General features: G+C 42.6%; 1 protein-coding gene across 1 annotated transcript in view; it reads left to right on the top strand.

Moving 5' to 3' along the window:
* The window catches only part of CDH16 (cadherin 16), an 841,291-nt gene that overhangs the window by 202,306 nt on the left and 619,675 nt on the right, over nucleotides 1-19,310 (top strand). The window contains exon 7 of the mRNA XM_069217207.1: nucleotides 17,424-17,549. Coding sequence (XP_069073308.1) covers nucleotides 17,424-17,549 — 126 coding nt within the window. The remainder of the gene's footprint in view (nucleotides 1-17,423; nucleotides 17,550-19,310) is intronic.

Raw genomic sequence — 19,310 nt, 5'->3', positions numbered from 1 at the left:
TCAGACCACCAGGGTTCCGCCGTCTCCGCTGGGATTGGTGATCCTGATGGGTTGACAGCTTGTGGAGATCATAATCTGCTAGGGCAGCGCTGCATGCAGCGCTGCCTTGCGGACTATGACCTCGTTCTCCGCCAGCCTTTTCATGGCAGTTTTACCACCATGAAAAGGCTGGCGGAGAACAGGTGCAGGGGACCACAGGAGGGCCCCTGCACTTGGCATGGGCACTGCAGGAGCCCCACTGCCCAGCACCCTCGCAATGTTCACTGTCAGCTCTGCAGACAGTGAACTTTACGAGGATGCTGGTGCACCCTGAAGGAGACAACATTGCCGCTGGCTTGATTTCTAGTCAGAGACAATGCTGCCGCTTGTTTCCCGCTAGGCCGGCGGGCAGAAACCGAGGTTTCCACCTGCTGGCCTAGCAAGAAACACCTAATAGGTCCATCAGAGTGGTCACCACAAAGGCAGTGGCCACCCTGTGGGGAGTTTGATGAACGGGCTTTCCTGTCCATCAAACTCATAATGAGGGCCTAAGTACTTAGTGCTTCACAATTTAGAATCAGCAAGGCTTACAAGTCTTTTTACATATTGTGATTGGAACTTATGTCAACCAGTCTATGGTGTACAATTCAGGTTGGTCAAATGAAAAAGTTAATTTGGTGAAATGAATCCAGCCATTTCTCATAGCGACCAATTAGTAGATTCATCATATTGTTCGTATCGTTTGAGGAAGGTTGCACAGGTCAAACAAAAAAAGCACCCATTACTAACTACAACCACAAATTTGAATGAGATTTGATCACATTTGATTCACAAATCCATCTCCACAGCAATCTGCTTGAACAGTTGGAAAAACACAGAGGTCAAACCCTTTCTGAAAAAACCCTCGGCTGACCCCAAAGACCTCAAAAATTACCAACCGATCTCACAGCTCCCCTCGCCAGCCAAAGTACTCGAGGAAGCCATCAACCTTCAGCTCACCTCATACCTCGAACAGAACCACCTACTCAACTCCTCTTAATCAGGATTCCGCACCAACCACACCACCGAAACCACTCTGATTACTGCCACCTACCACATTAGAACTCGCTTCAACTAAGTAGAAATGGTAACCCTGTTCCTTCTCGACTTCTCCGCTGCATTCAACACTGTCTCCCAACACACCCTCATCGACCAACTCTGCAACATTTGCAAACAACAAAACACCCTAAAATGGATCACCTCCTTCCTGACAGGATGCACACAGAGCATCTGACCACCTCCCTCCACCTCTGCACCCGAGGACATCATATGTGGCGTACTGCAAAGATTATCCCTCAGCCCCTCCTTCTTCAACATCTACATTACCCCCCTCGCCAGCGTTGTCATATCCCACAGTCTCAGTATAATCTCCTATGCAGATGACACTCAACTAATCCTCTCGCTCACCGAGAACCCCACTAATACCAAGACCAACTCCTGCAATGCCATGACCAACATAGCCAAATGGATGAGAAACAAGTGCCTCAAACTGAACTCAGACAAACATTAGTACTAATCTGTGAAAACAACATCTCTGTATGGGACCATAGCTTCTGGCGAAAGAACTTGGTCCACACACCCACACCAATGGACCATGCACACAATCTGGGCATCACCCTAGACAGCCAACTGACCATGAAACAACAAATCGTAGAGAAAAGCAAGATGGCGGCCGTGTGAATCGGCTGTGAGTGTCCGCTTCGACCCGCTCCCGATAGATTGTAATGTTTTTTCCTGTGCCCAATACCCCCGAGATACTGGATTAAGGAATGCGCTTTGACTGAGGCAAGGGGAAAACCTTGCAGTTACGATCCTCGGTAGCCGCGAGGATATTTTGTTTTCTCCGGCGTCTTCTGCACTGGCTACATTGTTGCGGCACGCATACTTGCTGGAGGCTCGACGCCGGACGAATGCCGCCGAATGGAGCAAAAGCAGCGTTCTCTGCAGGGCGCGGAAAGCCGATTAGGAACAGTGCGACCACCTGTCTGGGTGCACCAGTTGAGGTAAAGCGTGGTCTGGGTGAAAAGACGAATGCTAAAGTTAAAATCACCACACTGGATAGATTTTTTGAGAAAAGCCGAGACGGAGTATCGGGTGAAACAGGGATGACGGCCTCATTGGGTATGGCGGAGCAGCCTGGGTTTATTGGTACTGGAACTGGGTTAGAATCCCCCCTGCAGGAAGGACTGGAGGTGTCAAGAGACGGCAAAGCAGAGGACATTATACAATTAAAGAACCCTTGTGATATGCTCCCACAGACATACCATATGACAGAAAGTCAGGCAGACTTAATGAACAACCGGCGAGCGGATAAGGCATTAATACAACCAGAAAATGTGCAACAACGGTCCCCCGATGGCAACGGGGGCAGTCTAGTTGAGGATTTGGTAAACCCGGGTGATGTGGACTTATCAAATGGAGGTAAAATGGAAGACGCAAGGTTAGTTACACCTCGAGATAAGGAGCTGGTTCAGAGTGATACCGTTTTTTCTTTGTAGGATCACTCAAGCTGTTCGAGTAATGAACGATCAGATTTTGAGGCAGATAAAATCTCTCTTGAGCCAGACTCTGAAATATCCTCTTTAGCTTCGGACAAAGAATTACTCGAGAGTGGCAAAATTACCACTGTAAGGAAAAAACAGAGAAAGAGGAGTGAACATTTGGGTTCAACTAAACATTTATCTACACTTCAGGATACCAAGGGTCTTCAATGGGACTATTCTAACACTCAATTTAAGGGAGAATTTGGCTGTGTATGGTAATACTGAGAAACAATGTAATCTGGTTTCGTTAGAGACTATTTATCAAAGCATTATGGAGCACCGAGAGGAATCAAAGATTAAGAGCCATAGAACTCAACTAGCCTGTCGCAAAATGCAAACTCAAATTCGTCGGGTTGCAAAAACATCAGAGTTTGCGTCACGTTTGGAGGAGGTGGAGACTCAGATTTCTCGTTTGGAAGACGATGTAGGATCCCAGAAAGTGACTCAGGAAACCATGGAGAAACAACTTGAAGATACCCAGTGGAAATTGACAGATTTAGAGGACAGACTGAGATGTAATAAATTACGAGTACTGGGTATACCAGAAGGGGTTGAGGGGTCCGACCCACGTGGGTTTGTGGTTGCTTTGTTTAAAGAGGCTTTTCCGGACTTAAATCAATGGGAATGGGAGAGAGAAATTCAAAGGGCTCACCGGTTTCCCTTTAATAGGAAAGGTATATCCTCTACAGAAGAAGGTGGCACGCCAAGGGCAATGTTAATCTCTCTCCTTAATTTTCAGGCAAGACAGGCTATGATCTTGCCCGACCGAATTCTCGACGCGAGGCCAGGGGCTGTGAGTTTTTGGGAGGCCGGATTTCATACGACAGTTGAAAAAATATGGATGCTTCGTCAGTTAATTCAGTCTCTGCAGAACAAGGGTGCACAGGCCTTTTTGATAAATCCTGCTAAATTAAAGGTGGTGGTTGGCAGTAGGATTCAGTATTTTACGTCTGAGGTTAAAGTAAGTGACTTATTGGATGGTCTAGGCGTTCGATAAGGGATCTAGGGTGAGAGGGAGCGATGGAAGGGGGGGAAAGAGAGGAGAAAAGGAATGGAAAAAAGAAAAAAAAAGGGAGGGAAGAGAGATTTTAGCTCTTTCTTTTTCTTCCCCTCTCTAACGCAGTTTTGTGAAATAATACATTGGGAAATAGAGCACAGTAGTGATTGTAATGAGGTTGAGACGGCTTTAGGATATGATATGAAAGCTGATGAGGATGGGGACGGGCAGAGCGGTCACGTATCCATCACTAGGGACAGTGGGGTCCCATACTTTCCAGGAGCAGGTTGTAAGGGTTCGGGGAGGGATTCGGGGGGGAGTGAAGGAAGGATGGGAGGGGAGAATGGGGGAAAGGGTTTGGGGTGGAGGAAGGGTGGGGGATGGGTGGGGGGAGTAGGGGGAAAGTACTGACAGCCAATAATTTACAGGATAACCAAGCAAAGTGACACACGAGGTTGCAGGAGAGGATCAATGAGAGAGTCGAGCTAAGACAGTGGATGGGCTTTAGCGGAGGAAGAAATAGAGGAGATGTGGCGATATTTAAACAAGATGCACATTTAGATAAGGAAGAGTGGCAAGCAGATTAAGGATATGTTCTGTGAACATTTGTGGTCTTATTAACCCCCAAAAAAGGAGAAAAGTCACAGCCGGCCTTAAATTAATTCAAGCGGATTTATACTGTTTACAAGAAACTCATATTCCATGGGACAGACGCAGGGTGTTAAAAGAACTTGGGCTGGCACCTCTAGTCTGTACTCAACTGAAGGTGGCGATACGGGGAGTGGCGATATTAGCTAGAGCTGGAAGCTTTCATATTGGCCGCTCGCGGGCAGATAAGGACGGGCGGTGGGCTCTTTTGGAATGTATAGTTGGTACACTTAAATTTACTCTTTGTACTATTTATGGGTCAAATTTTGACGTGGCCGAGGTCTTAGATATTCTAAATGTGGAATTGACTGAGTGGCCAATACCGCTGATAGTATGCAGTGATTTAAATATTCGTATAGAAGTAAGTAATAATATTACGGGTATTCAGAGCCAATATAGGGGACGGAAACCCAAAGTATGGAAGGCTTTAAGAAGATTGGTATTGGATCATGTTGTAACTGATGTCTGGGAGAGCATTATGGCTCCAGACCCGGGCTATACCCACTACTCTTTCCCACACGCGAAATTAGTACGCTTGGATTATTTTTTTTATCTCGCGCAGTTTAATTCAAGATGCAAGAATAGAGCTTAAGCCCAGATTTTTGTCGGATCATAATCCGTTAACTCTGACTGTGCTGATAAAGGGGCTAGTTAGTCTGCATCGAGTGTGGACATTCGATAGGAAATTATTGGTTGATCCAGGATATATAGGACATATAAAGATTTGGATTCAACAATTTTTCGATATCAATAGAAATACGTCTATGTGTGGGATGGTGTGGGATTCATTTAAAGCTGGTGTTAGGGGTGAAACCCTTAATTATAGTTTGGGACTACAGAAGGCTAAGGCGAAGGAGGTGAAAGAGCTTCAGGAAAGACTCATTGTGAGGGAAAGGGACTTAGTTTTAAATATAATTAATAAGGAGGATTATACCTCCACACAGACTCAGATTTTGATGTTAAAAGCTAAAAGTAATGCATCTTTGAATAAGGTAGTGGCAGCTGATTATCAGAGCCATAAGATTAAACACTATGAGTATGGTGAGAAAACCGGCAAAGTTTTAGCTAGACGTATAAGGCAGAAATCGGTAAAAAAAATAAATCCCAGATATTGTTGATGCACATGGGCAGAAGCATGAAAAACTAGAGGAAATCATAGAGGTTTTTAAGGACTTCTATCAAGAGTTATACAGAGAAGATATAGGCCCTCATTCTGACCTTGGCGGGCGGCGGAGGCCGCCCGCCAAAGTCCCGCCGTCAGGTTACCGTTCCGCGGTCGAAAGACCGCGGCGGTAATTCTGACTTTCCCGCTGGGCTGGCGGGCGGTCGCCTTCAGACCGCCAGCCAGCCCAGCGGGAAAGAGGCTTCCACGATGAAGCCGGCTCGGAATCGAGCCGGCGGAGTGGAAGCTGTGCGACGGGTGCAGTTGCACCCGTCGCGTATTTCACTGTCTGCGCAGCAGACAGTGAAATACATGTAGGGGCCCTCTTACGGGGGCCCCTGCAATGCCCATGCCAGTGGCATGGGCACTGCAGGGGCCCCCAGGGGCCCCGCGACCCCCCCTACCGCCATCCGGATCTCGGCGGCCCGACCGCCGGGATCTGGATGGCGGTAGGGGGGGGTCGGAATCCCCGCGGCGGTGCAGCAAGCTGCGCCGCCGCGGAGGATTCAATGGGGCCGCGGTACACTGGCGGGACCCCGCCAGTGGTGCCGGTCCGACCGCGGCTTTACCGCCGCGGTCGGAATCCCCATTGGAGCACCGCCGGCCTGTCGGCGGTGCTCCCGCGGTCCTCCGCCCTGGCGGTCAAAGACCGCCAGGGTCAGAATGACCCCCATAGTATACTCTCAACTACTTCAAAGTGAGGTTAGAGAGTTTTTGGGAGGGCTAAGAACTGTGAGACTTTCCTTTGAGGAACAAAGGATATTGGATGCACCGATTCAATCTGAGGAGATAATGGAAGCCGTGAATTCCCTGGCAACAGGGAAGGCTGCCGGGCCAGATGCCTTACCATTGGAATTTTATAAGACCTTCTATACAGAAATAAAGAGGGATATACATAATACTTTCTGTAAGGCACAAGAAGGGCAGGCCCCATTATCATGGGAGTATGCTAATATCATAGTGTTTAAAAAATAGGACAAGCCACCAAGTCTCCCCGGATCGTAGAGGCTAGTTTCACTGCTAAATGTAGATGGGAAGACCTATGCAAAGGTGCTAGCCAGTAGACTGGCAAAAGTTATATCAAAGCTAGTCTGTAGAAAGTAGCATGGATTCATTCCCGGTAGAGGTACGGTTGATCATATAAGGAGAATAATCTCCCTGTTCGATCTTGCAGATTTGTATCAACCACCTCTTGAGCTATTATTATTAGATGCTGAAAATGCATTTGACCGTGTGGCTTGGAACTTTTTATGGGAGAATCTGAAGTGGAAGGGAATAGGGACAGGATATATAACAGCTATTAAAGCTATATATGAAGCCCCTAAATCCAGAGTGTGTGTTGGAGGCTTGGAATCTGGTATTATATCGATCTCAAGGGGGACTAGACAGGGGTGCCCCTGTTCCCCTCTGCTTTTTGCATTATATATAGACTCCTTCCTATCTAAGCTAGAGGGATGTATAAACATCAAGCCACTAAGTTATCATGGGGAAGAGTGTAAGGTGTTTGCTTATGAGGATGATGTAGCAGTAATAACAAGTGATCCGAAGAGTGCTATTAAGGAAGTTGAAACGGTGGCTAGAAAGTTTGGAGGATACTCCGGATATAAATTGAATGCGGATAAGACACAGATTGTATGCTCTGAATATGCTTTGATAACGGATAAACGGGTAGTACCAGAAGCAATGTACTTGGGGATAAAAATCACGGCCGCTGTAAATCAAGTGGTGGAACTTAATTTTGCCCCTTTGTTAACTAAAATAAAAAGCGACTTGGATAGAATGCATTATTTATATTTATCACTTGAGGGTCGGTGTAATGTTTTGAAAATGATGATTCTGCCAAAAGTATTATATCTATTTTGGGCTATTCCCTTGGAGATTACAAAACGCTGGCTTAAAAAACTTGAAACAATAGGCAGTGATTTCTTGCGGGGATATGCTAAACCAAGGAGGGCAATGAAATATATGATGCTTCATAAATGTCGAGGAGGCTGGTCAGTTCCCAATTTTACACTGTATTATTACTCCTGTTGCCTTTAACATATGGATGAACTCATAAGGGGAGGGGTTAGAGAAGAAAATGAAGTAACCCAACCCTCCTTATACGAGATGATGCTGGGTGGGGTAGCAAAAGGGTGGCTGTCGAAATTTGAGGAGCCTAGCTACTTTAAAAAAGTAAGATTCAAACCTTTACAAGCAGCCTATAAGGTTTGGGCCCAGGTAAAATGAAGACTGGGACTGGGCAAGATTACTGTTTATACGCCATTGGATTGCTCTATTATTCCTAGTCTTATTTTTAAAGATCCTATTTTATCTTTTTGGCGATGACATGGAATAAGGAGGGTGGGGATGTATATGGAAATTTAAACTGTAAATCTTTTATGGAGTAGCAGTCACAATATGGTTTGCCTAGGACCCATTTTTTCAGGTTTTTGCAAATGCAGGATTTTTTTTATCACCACAGTCAGGAAATGCCATTCATGGACAAGATAGCATTAGTAGAGGTCATTAGACGTGGGGAGAAGATAGGAATGATATATGCAATATTAATTGATATCCAACAAGATGATTTGGCACAACGGAATGAAAGATGGGTTAAACGTGTGGGAAAGGAAGGGGAGTGGATGAGTCAATCTTCAGAAATGGCAGATGTAACCTTTCTCTCAGCAAACTTGAAAATACAACATTATTAAACAGCGCTTGATTTATATTATACACCACCAAAGTTGAGAAAGTGGGTGAAATCAGATGGTTATTGTAATCGCTGTGGAGATGAGGAGGCAGAGATTTTGCACATGTTTTTCTTATGGCCCAAGCTGAGATCATTGTTTGATGAATTAGAGGTATTTCTCAGTATGATAACGGGATGTAACGTGAAGCTGTCATCAACATTGGTATTATTAGGAGTAATTGATTCACCAGGAGAAATGGAGCAGGCACTGAAAAAAATAAGACTTTTTTTATATGTGGTAATGGCAATACTCCGGCTCTGTATAACCACGGATTGGATTAAAAAAGATCCCCCCACGTTTGAGATATGGAGGTCAAGACTATTAGCAATTTACAATATTGAACTGAGCTTATATAGACTGAAAGGACATAAGAAGAGACATGGGGGGAACCAATTTGGGCACCATTGACTAAATGGTTGGAAGACCTATGCATATAGTAGAGGTTGTTTGTTAATCGATTGATCTCTTCTTTCTCCTTGTAAATGTATTGTCTGTTTTTCTTGGTGTGTCAGAAATAATAAAAAATAAAAAATAAACAACAAATCGACTAAATTGCCTCCTCCTGCTTCACCCTTTGCATGTTCCGCAGAATCTTCAGATGGATCCCAATCAACACCAGAAAGACTGTCACACTGGCCTTTGTCACCAGCCACCTTGACTACCGCAACACTCTCTACGCGGGAATCTCCACGTATCTCCTCAGAAGACTCCAGACCATGAGAAAACAGCAGCCACACTCATCCTGGACTTCCCCAGAACAACTCATATCCCCCCAGAGACTTTCACTATCTCCACATCCAGAAAAGATGTCAGTTTGAGATCCTCACACTCGCCTACAAAGCTCCACATGACCAAGGACCTTCTTACCTCAACCATTGACTGACATTCCACCTTCCTACCAGACACCTGCACTCCACCTCACTCTCCCTCGCATACACCCCTGCATCTGTCACAGCTACAGCGGGGGCCGCTCTTTATCGTACATCGCCGCGAAATCCTGGAATGACCTGCCCAGCCACCTCTGAACAGCACCTACCTTAACAGACTTCAGGAAGGAACTTAGGGCCATATGTGGGAACACTTTTCCCATACACAGAGAATGGGTAAAACCCTTTGCTACATCTGGCCCTTAAGACCTGATTTTTTTACTAAGACATGGCACCCTCAGCGTCCAAATACCCCTAGTGGAGACAGAAACATGCTTTACAGAACTGATTGATTGATCGATTGACAAAATATTTTTCTTCAGATTTGTGCAGCTCCCAAGAAAGGTGGCTCGTGTAAGCCAATGCATAAAACAGTTGGAGCATATCCACTTCACTGTTACACATAGAGGCTGGTGTTGAAACCGCAAGTGCCGCAAATATGCTGGCTACCTCACCCTCCACCTTCCCTTAGATCTTGGTCATATATCTGGTACAGAAACTAAGCGAACATAATTTGAAAGGTCAATTTGCTTTTCGCCAATATGCGTGCAAACTTTTGTGGACCGCATCCCTCATCTTTAATTCACTTGAAATGTATTACTGTTTATCAGTACTCATTAGCATATTTAAAGATTTAAAACACCCACTAAAATATGAAATTATTGCTCAGATCTTTGAATATAATATTTCTTAAAAATATAATCCTAATTATTACAACCTCTGTTCTTTAACCATAAAAATTGTAATGTTAAAATAGTTTTTACAAATTTTAATTTGTTAAAGATCATGGGAGTGAAATGCTTTTTTTAAACTAAACGTGACTTTTAAAATAGTAACATTGAGTCTAGTCACCAAGCAACAGAAATGCAAAGCAGCTTTTTTTTTTTTACTGTAGTGACAAACGCCACATGCTGCTGTTCTCTCTGGAACTCCAGAGGGAATCCCCTAGGAATGAAGAATGGAAAAAGCTTTCTTAAAATAACGCTCCCATTTTCAATCACGTTCAAAACGAGCCGCCTTGGCGTTACTCCACTTACAGCAAATTAGACTTGCAGAGTTTGTAGGAAGGACGATTCGGACAATGTGGCTTTACCCGCATCGCTCTTACCTGAAGTCATGTGCCCTAAAAAAGGTGCAGAGGGCAAAATAAGCTAGTCACGATACCCGTTATAGGTTTATTAAACATTCCAAACTTTCTTTCTAGAAGAGGCTTCCGACAACTATGAGTCCTTCTTTTAGTTCGAGGGGCGCTGGAGGGTCTATAGAAAACAGTCAGCATCTGCCTTTGCCCTTCTTAGGAACTCTTCTGCAGAGTGGGGTCTCCATATTGTGGAAACAACTGACAAGCTGTATATCACCGCGGATGCTCAGTATAAACTGACGTTTTTGTAGATGAAGCATTTCCATGGCAACAACAATTGTGTTGCCATTTACTTTGATGTGAATGTACACAGTAACTTTAGTTCCTTCTGTTTATTTAAACCTGACTGTATTTGCACACAATTGCCATTTAATTATGTGTGGACAGTTTCAACTCTATGTCATGCAGATACCATTGTTATTGCAATGGACCGTTCTTGTATATAAAAAATGATGTCATAATGACTCCATGAGGACCCAGCCAGAAGAAAACCATTTTGGAACGTAGTGTATTTTTATCCAATTGTAAATAAGAGCAAATAACAATTTAACCTTTGTCCAAATTAATCAGGACAATTTATTATGTTGTTTAGAGTGCAGTTCATTAAGGCATTCACTTATGGCCAGCACCAGTGCTTAACATGTAAAATAATAAGTACCACGGCACAGCATTGTGCTCAGAAGCCCGCAACAGCCACAATTAAAATTCGGGGTACTGTGTACGAAGGCTGCAAAATCTTCAACCCTTCACACCCCTTTCATACACCACAAGAAACCTCCCTTCCCCTTCATCTCACTCTTGCAGGTCCCTGGTTCCTACGGTGTCACGGTTTGTCCTGTACGTCTTCCTCCTTCTTTCACCCTTCTTATGTCTGATGAAGAAAAATGAGATGCAGACCCCGAAAATGAGTGCCAGTGCGCCCCAACTGCAACCAGCTCAAATTAAGCACAGACGGCACATGTATAGAGTACTTGTGATACAGAAAAGTAAACCCCGTCTAGCCTTTCAAATTATTATTAGACGAAATACTCTCTCTCTTTCTCTCTCTCTCTCTCTCTCTCTCTCTATATATATATATATATATATATATACCTACCAAAGGCTCGGAAGGGCTCTGTCTTAATTGAAATCTTTTATTTGTTCAGTATGTGATTTTTTTCATTAACATTTGAATGACGAATCATAGATTTCCAAAGTTCATCAAACAAGAAAAAAACGACTTTAAACGCAGGTCTCTTTAAAAATACGGACAGTACTCATTCTTTCGCACACTTTACGCATGCGCAGTCCCTTCAATCAGAAACCACTCATTATCATACCTAAAAAAAGTTATATCTATATTTATAGGGTCTTCATAAGGCTTTGACATGACTGTAACTTAATACATTTTTATGTTTTGGCAGCTTCAAATAGATCTTAATTTCCATGGCATTCTTGGTATCATTTGAATCATTCCCGTAGTCAAACGAGAACAAACTCTTTTCTTTTAGTTAGTTGCATTTATTTACGATTTTCTGTTTTTCCATGGTGGAGTTTTCATCAGTCCAATACTTGATTCTGTATATTGTGGCTTTATAATATACTATCTACACGTGTTTCTCATGAAACACCTTCACCAGGATCACAACATTTCTTATACCCCACTTTACTTCCAAAATACGTGCAAAAACGCAATATAGAGTCCTGGTGAGCCTCACCAATCTACTAAAGTTTATCACCTCCCAGAAAAAAATAACCAAGATCAAAAGGCACTGAATACCTATACACAACCTCCACAAAAAGAACGGAAAGACTAAATTTGGAGCCTTAAACCATCCGTAGGTTGCCAAGATAAAGATAGTTCTACCGTGCATTTAGATCAAATACCTGGGCATATCATGTGAGGTGAGTACTGTGACCTATTAACACCAAGCCCCACACCTCAGTGATGGAATGACAATCTCTAATTATTCCTTGCCACAGCTAGAGGGTTCATGCACACAGAGTCTTCATTGTGCAATGGTCCGATGTTCAAAAGGGCACATACGTCAGGCCCCAAACAAAACCCCGATATGTAGAACAGAGTGAACAAAATCTCTCAGATGTTGCTGCATTTCCCAGGGACTCTAACATAAAGATAATAAAACAAACCCCTGATCAAAAAGACTCTCCTTGTTTTTCAGTGAAATGCTCATTGAAAGGTGCATGGACCACTGCTAACCTTAGATTGTTAGAAACTTAAAGTCTCTTCCCTGTGAACCCAACAACTGAATACTACAACAAAATGTAAATGGACCAAGTCAGCACTACCCTATGTAGAAAGTGCAGATTACCGTGCACTACTGGTCCTCTCTAGTCCTACTGAATATGACTACTGCTCTTATGCAATGTAACCAGACTGCCCTAAGTCAGTGAAAAATGTACACTGCTATAAATATTCCCCAGGAACTCCTACTGGGTAATTAAACACTTGTAGCCTGTCATATCCTCTATTACATTTGTCTGATTGCCAGAGAGCACCTAACATTCCACTCTGTAAGGGGCATCCGGGAAAGATGCCCTAGACCACGCTCTCAACCTCATATCTCCAACAAATTTACTGACCTTTTTATGTCTGTGTGTTTGCAGTCTGTAATCTCATCTCACTAGCAGCATGAAAAGGAATGGCCCTTTGACCTTCTCCTTAAATATCAGAAATCCACTGATCTCCCAGACGGGTGCACATAATTCCAGGCTATTACATGTTGACCATCTTAGTATGGTCATGGGTCTATCTGTGGCTACATTAGAAGAGCCACCTTCAATAAAATTATGTATCTTGTTCAATTAATGATACAAATATCGACTAGTCCTCATTTCAGTGTTCTAGCCATAGTGGCTAGATTCTATAAATGCAGTTTTGCAAATGGGTTGAGGTATCCCAGCATTCAAAGGATAACAATGAAGAGACCCACGAATAGATTGGGCCGTTATCATGCCAGGATGGCTGCTGTGTTGATGCCTAGTCCATAGTTTGAGCTATGTTCCATTTGGGTCGAATCGGTTGTAAGGGAGGAAGCCTGGTAGGGACATTGTACAGATAGGCTCACCTTCCAATTTTTCCAGCAATAGGATATAGACATTCTGGTCGGTTAGTTGTCATTAAGCAGGAGTACGAGGATGGTGAGTTCACATTGTGTCAAAATAGCTGCCCTTGTCACAATCCAGCTTTTAGCTTGGGCCACCCCGTATCCGAGATGGCCTTTATAGAATCTTCTAGCCACTAAGGTTAGAACATTGAAATGGGGACTAGCTGGTGTTTGTGTCATTAGGGGGACAAGATACATACATGAAGGTGGCTGTTCTAATTCCATTTCATGCTGTTGGAACTGTTAATGTGTCCCTATCTAGTTAATTTATTCACTTTGGGACTCGTTTTGGGCCAATTAATCTTTTGACCCTGATTGAAGACACCTTAGGACGAGATAGCTGATCAACATGTCAATCAATATGTCAATAACGTCATCAATAAGACTCAGAAACCACCATGACCTTTCAGTCATGAATAAACACACCAGTTCAGTACGATATTGTGATATTTATTCCCTATTGATTACAATTATACTAGCAAGTTTATTAGTCTCATAACCATGAAACACATCAGCATTGTCATAATATGGTAACTCGAATAAGATTTAATCAAAGCCAGGATCACAAACATTAGGACATAACACAACGTCAACATAGGTTAACCTTAGCAGAGTATCATTAGCTCATTATTCAACAAAGCATTGAGTCAGTCATTTGTCTTTTTGCGTCCATTAAGTGAACCCCTTAACTAACCTAAAATTGGCATTGACATGTTGGGCTTCATGCAAAACAATTTGGTGACACTAATTTGGAAAACATCTAACTATGGTCTCTGTCAAAAGAAGCAGTTGGTACCTAGAAAGGAAAGGCAAACAGACAATTACAATTTCATCATCATATAGTTACCCTCCATATTGGGTCAGCATACAGATTCAGTCTTCATCCTCAGGACATCAGTTGATTCCCCATCAGACAGGGAATTCAGCAAGACGGGTAAGAAGGGACACTTCCCTCATAAGGAGGAAAAGTATATAACGGGCAAAATAAGGACAAGGATGGTTTGAAGAACCAAACAGCAAAGTCTCTATGCAGAGTGACAAAGTTTCTGGGTCATAGCAAAGGTTCGCAACGGCATCTCCTAATGGCTCCTCGTGTCAAAGGTTTTTATCCCTTTTCTGTTGTACAGTCCCCTAATTTCTGTTTGGATGGGGTTGGTACCCCACTATCTCCATCCAATAAGTTTCCAATGATTTCATCAAAATTGTCACCCCATAACAGTTCTCACGTAGTTTATTGGTTCTTATGATTGACGTCTCCAGTGGGCAGAATGTCCCGTATGATTTCATACCCTCGTGGTCCATTTCGCATCTTCATTCAGTAGGACCATTGTTTGTAACGGTTTAGGCGACCTTGTACCTGTTCTAGTCTACAGTGTTGCATTCGGCAAAAATGTTTCTCTGAGCAAGTCTAATTTCATGGGAACGGATCTACTACGGTTACATTCAGCTCCTAGTTTTTGGAAAAGTACGAGTAAATGTCCTTCAGCAAGTCAGCACACTGCACGTTAGAAAAACACATTTAATATGAAAAGTGGGCAGCTAGGCCTCGACTCATGCTAACTAAAGCCTAATGATTAATTAGCAAAACCTTAACATGTAATTATTAATATTAGTGTAAAATCATACATTATCATATCATCTTTTCATTATTAGTCAGTTTCATTAGTCATTGTATATATTGGCGGCCACTCCCCATGGGCACATTTCAAGCGCATGTTCAGCAAAAACACATTAATACATTTTCTATGCGGCATTAGTACGCATTAGTTCATAAACATTTTCATGTTAATTTTGAGCATAAGTGCTACGCTCTCTCATTACGATGGTATTACGGACCACAAGCACATGGATGTAAGAAGGTATGAGTGGATTCTTGGGAGATATGAGGTTGAGAACGAGGTCTAGGGCATCTTATCCAGATGCCCCTTACGGAGTGGGATGTTAGGGAACGCTCTCTGGACGTCAGACAAATGTAATTGAAGATATGACAGGCTATGAGTGTCTAATTGTCCAGTATGAGTTCCTGGGGGATATCTACAGAAGTGTAAATTTTTCATTGAATTAGGGCAGCCTGGTTACACTGCATAAGAGCGCTACATATACAATGGGGACTAGAAAGGACCAGTAGTGCAAGGTCTCCCTGTGGTAATTTAGTGGCACAGCCCATGTATATAGTATTAATGATACAGCGTTTCTCTAGGAAGAACAGTCGGGGGATGCAGTTGGGTTTTAGGTAATCTGAACTTTCTACAGAGGGTAATACTGACTTGCCCATTTATATTTTGTAGTAGTATTCAGTTGTTGGGTGCTCAGGGAAGATACTTTCTACATTCCAAGATGAGCAGAGGTCCACGCTCCTTCCAGTGAGCATTCCATGGAAAAACAAGAAGAGTCTTTTTGATCAGGGGTCTGTTTTATTATCTTTATGTTAGAGTCCCTTGGAAATGCAGCAACATCTGAGAGATTGCATTCCGTCTGTTCTACAGATCAGGGATTTTTTGGGGGCCTGATGTATGTCTTTTTTTGAAAATCGGAGCACTGCACAATAAAGACTTTGTGTGGGTCAACCCTCTAGCTGTTGGTAGGATTATTTAGAGATTTTAGTTCATCACTAAGGTGTGGGGTTTGGTGTTGGTAGGTCACAGTAGTCACCTCACATGATATGCCTGGGTATTTGATGTAGATGCACAGTACAACTATATTCATCTTGGCACCCTAGGGATGATTTAAGGCTCTAAATGAAGTCTTTCTGTTCTTTTGGTGGAGGTTCTCTATATTTATTCAGTGCATTTTGATTTTGGTTATTCTCTCTAGGAAGTGATGAACTTAATTAAATTGGCGGGGCTCACCAGAACTCTATATTGCATTTTTGCAGGTAACTTGGAAGTAAGGTGGGGTCTAAGAAATGTGACGATCCTGATGAAGGCATTTCATGTTGAAACGAGTATAGATAGTATATTATAAAAGTCACAATATGCAGAATCAAGTATTGGATGGTTGAAAAACGCAGCATGTTTGGGAAAAACAGAAAATAGTAAATTAATGCAACCATCTAAAAGAAAAGAGTTTGTTCTCCTTTGATTACGGAAATGATTAAAATGATATCAAGAATGCGATAAAAATTGAGATCTCTATGGAATTGCCAAAACACACAAATGTATTAAGTTACAGTGCAACCAATGCAGTATGGAGACCCCATGATTCCAGATATAAAGTTTTTTTTAGACATGAGACTGAGTAGATGATGGTTGACGAGACTGAGCATACAAAATGTGAATAACTTCTGTGTATGTTTTTAAAGAGACCTCAGTTTAAAGTCATTTTTTTGCTTGTTTGATGAACTTTAGATATGTATTTTTCGCTATTCCATTGTGAATGAAAAAGCACATATTAAATAAAAGATTTAAATTAAGACAAAGTCCTTCTGAGCCTTTGGCAGGTCTATGTAGATCGTTAAAACATCTTTTGTCTAATAATAATTTGAAAGGTTAGACTGGATGTACTGTTTTGTATTAGGTATTGTTCTCTCCTTCCAAAACCAGTATCCTAGCAGGGAGACCCTTCTTTTCATGAAAGTACTTGTAATAGTATATGTAGATCCGATTTAGGCAGGAGACTTCAGATTTTTTAAGCCAAAAATAGCTTTATTTTAGCTGTCTCCCGCCTGAAAGTGCCTCTGCTTCAGTAGAAGTCAATCGGGGAAACACATTTCCCCGATTTCTTTTTCAAAACGTCCCATTTTTTTCCTGTTTTCAAATGTTAGCATGTATGTGATATGGTCTGAACTGCGCCTCACTTAATATTTCGGAAACGCACGGACACAATAGGCATAATTCTTTCTCCTGTCTCACTCCTCGCCATGATTCAGTGCCAGCCCTGAACACAGGCACGCTCGGTTCACGATTTATCATTTGTGTGGGCCGCACTTTCAGGATGGCATGCTGGGCACTGGTCCTGGAGTGGTTGGCAAACCTTTCATTTCTGAATCACACTTTGGGTCTTTGACAGTCAATAAGAGGGAACGTACAGTTTTCATGGGAATACTACTCTTTTTGAATGCCAACCTTTCCTTGTTATTCGATTTAGGTTTATTTCAGATTTTTGCATTTTTACAGTGCATAATAATTCTGTTGCTTCCATTTATTCAAGGTGCGTTGGAACAGCGACAACGTTCATTACCTTCTGGAGGGAGATTTCTCGAAGGGTGTATTGGCAGTCAACTCGGAAGGAAATATCTATGTAAATCAAGAACTGGACAGAGAGGATCAAGCACAGGTAAATGTAGGCAGTGGTAGAGGTGCCGGGATGTGCAACAGCTGCCTTTATAAGAGAGATTTGAAAAATGGTTCATTCTGTAATGAAATATTGATTTCATGGCAGTTATGAAGGTTTGAGAGCACTTCTCAATATACACCTATCTCCTTGGTGGCACTATATTGTGTATTTTTTCATGCCACCTTCTTCCTGATGACATTCTTGGGCATGAATGTTCTCGCATTGTTCTAATACTTCTCCCAAGCATGCCTGTTGGACATATTGTGGTAGACCCTGTACTTTTCCCAAGGGGACTCTACATCTTTGAGCACAATTGGGATTCTTCCTGGATATTTGTTGCTGTCTGTATTAGAAAATTGGAATACTGGGAGTTCCATTGAAGATGATGACTTGCCTCAGGGCTTATAATGGCTGGTATGAGCATTCTGCTCTAGCATTCCAATGTGTGCCCTTCTGTTTCTCTCTTTTTAATTGAGAGCATTCTACTCTGAGTGGCTGGAATGTTCTAATAGCCTTATAACCCTTCTACCTCAGGCTATACCGATTGTTAAAGGGCCTCTCGCTTGTTATAGGCCATTACATTTGGCCTGGGCCGATAACTCAGGTTCAGGGCCCTTAACAACCAGTGTAGCACTCGGCAGCTGGCTATAGGGCAATAGTAGCAACCAATATGTACCGCCACCCTATGTAGAGAGTAGCTACTGGTCTCAAAGCAGGCTACAGAGAGATAGAGATTTAAAGTTGACTGATTTGATTACATAACATAGACAGACCTTATTACCTGTTTCCTTGGGAGAGGATTTACTGCATCCTTTCAGTCCCTCGTAACTGTGGTCCTTCACATTCCAGGTGTATGTTGTGTGATAACACATATGTGTGCCATGTATGAAAGCCATAGGCAGTATGGAATTTGTCCCCTGCAAGAACACAGTGTATGATGCCCAAGGTGATGGTACTTTGCATCAGGGTTGCGGTAATCTGTCCTTGCAACAGCCCTGGCATGTGCACACTGGAGCCTGTGATGCCTAAATCTAGAGGTGGAAGAGCTGCTGCTTTGCCCTGCTTGGAAAATGAGGAGCCATTCTGGCTGGACTATAGAGGAGCAGACTTTTTGAAGCTCACCCTAGTGTGTTAGAGCTAGGGGTTGAAACACCACCCTATGGAATTGTTGAAAGAATTGCCTGCTGTTTGGCTTTATTTGTATTATTATTGAAAATGATTGTTTCTTTTATTTGCTTGCCTTACTTTCTATTCAAAGTCATGTTGCCTGGTGTGTGCGTACTCTGGATCTTGCCAACTGTTTCTGCTCACTTTCCTTTATATCTGTTTCATTATTTTGATTATCATTTTAGACTACTTAATGTATTTGAGAGTTGTGTTAGTTTATTTTGTTAGTTCTCTTCTCTTCGTTTCGGTTTTCCCTTTTTCTCTTTAGAGACTTCTACAACAAATGAATGAGGAGGAGTGATGCAATCATCTGTTGGAGGATGTCTGCTAATTTTTTTAAGTTAAATTTTTTCTAAAACGGAGGTTCTACACTAACCTTTATGAATGGATCAGTGGAATAATGCCTCCTTGCCAGCTGTCATCAACTGATGCCCAAGGCTTTCAAACGTTGCGAGAAATTTGGGAATTTTCGAGTCTCCCTCTGCTGAATTTACTGGCTGCCAACTCCGCTTTGCTCAGCTCAGGGTTCTGAAAATAAGACATCCTTTTCTAGATTCCCTTATTTATTCTCATATGATGAAGGCTCTAATCCAG

This window comes from Pleurodeles waltl, chromosome 12 (assembly GCF_031143425.1).
Source record: "Pleurodeles waltl isolate 20211129_DDA chromosome 12, aPleWal1.hap1.20221129, whole genome shotgun sequence".
NCBI classification, from domain to species: Eukaryota; Metazoa; Chordata; class Amphibia; order Caudata; family Salamandridae; genus Pleurodeles; species Pleurodeles waltl.
Note: the sequence above shows the minus strand (reverse complement) of the source record. Positions and strands in the feature narration are given on the sequence as shown.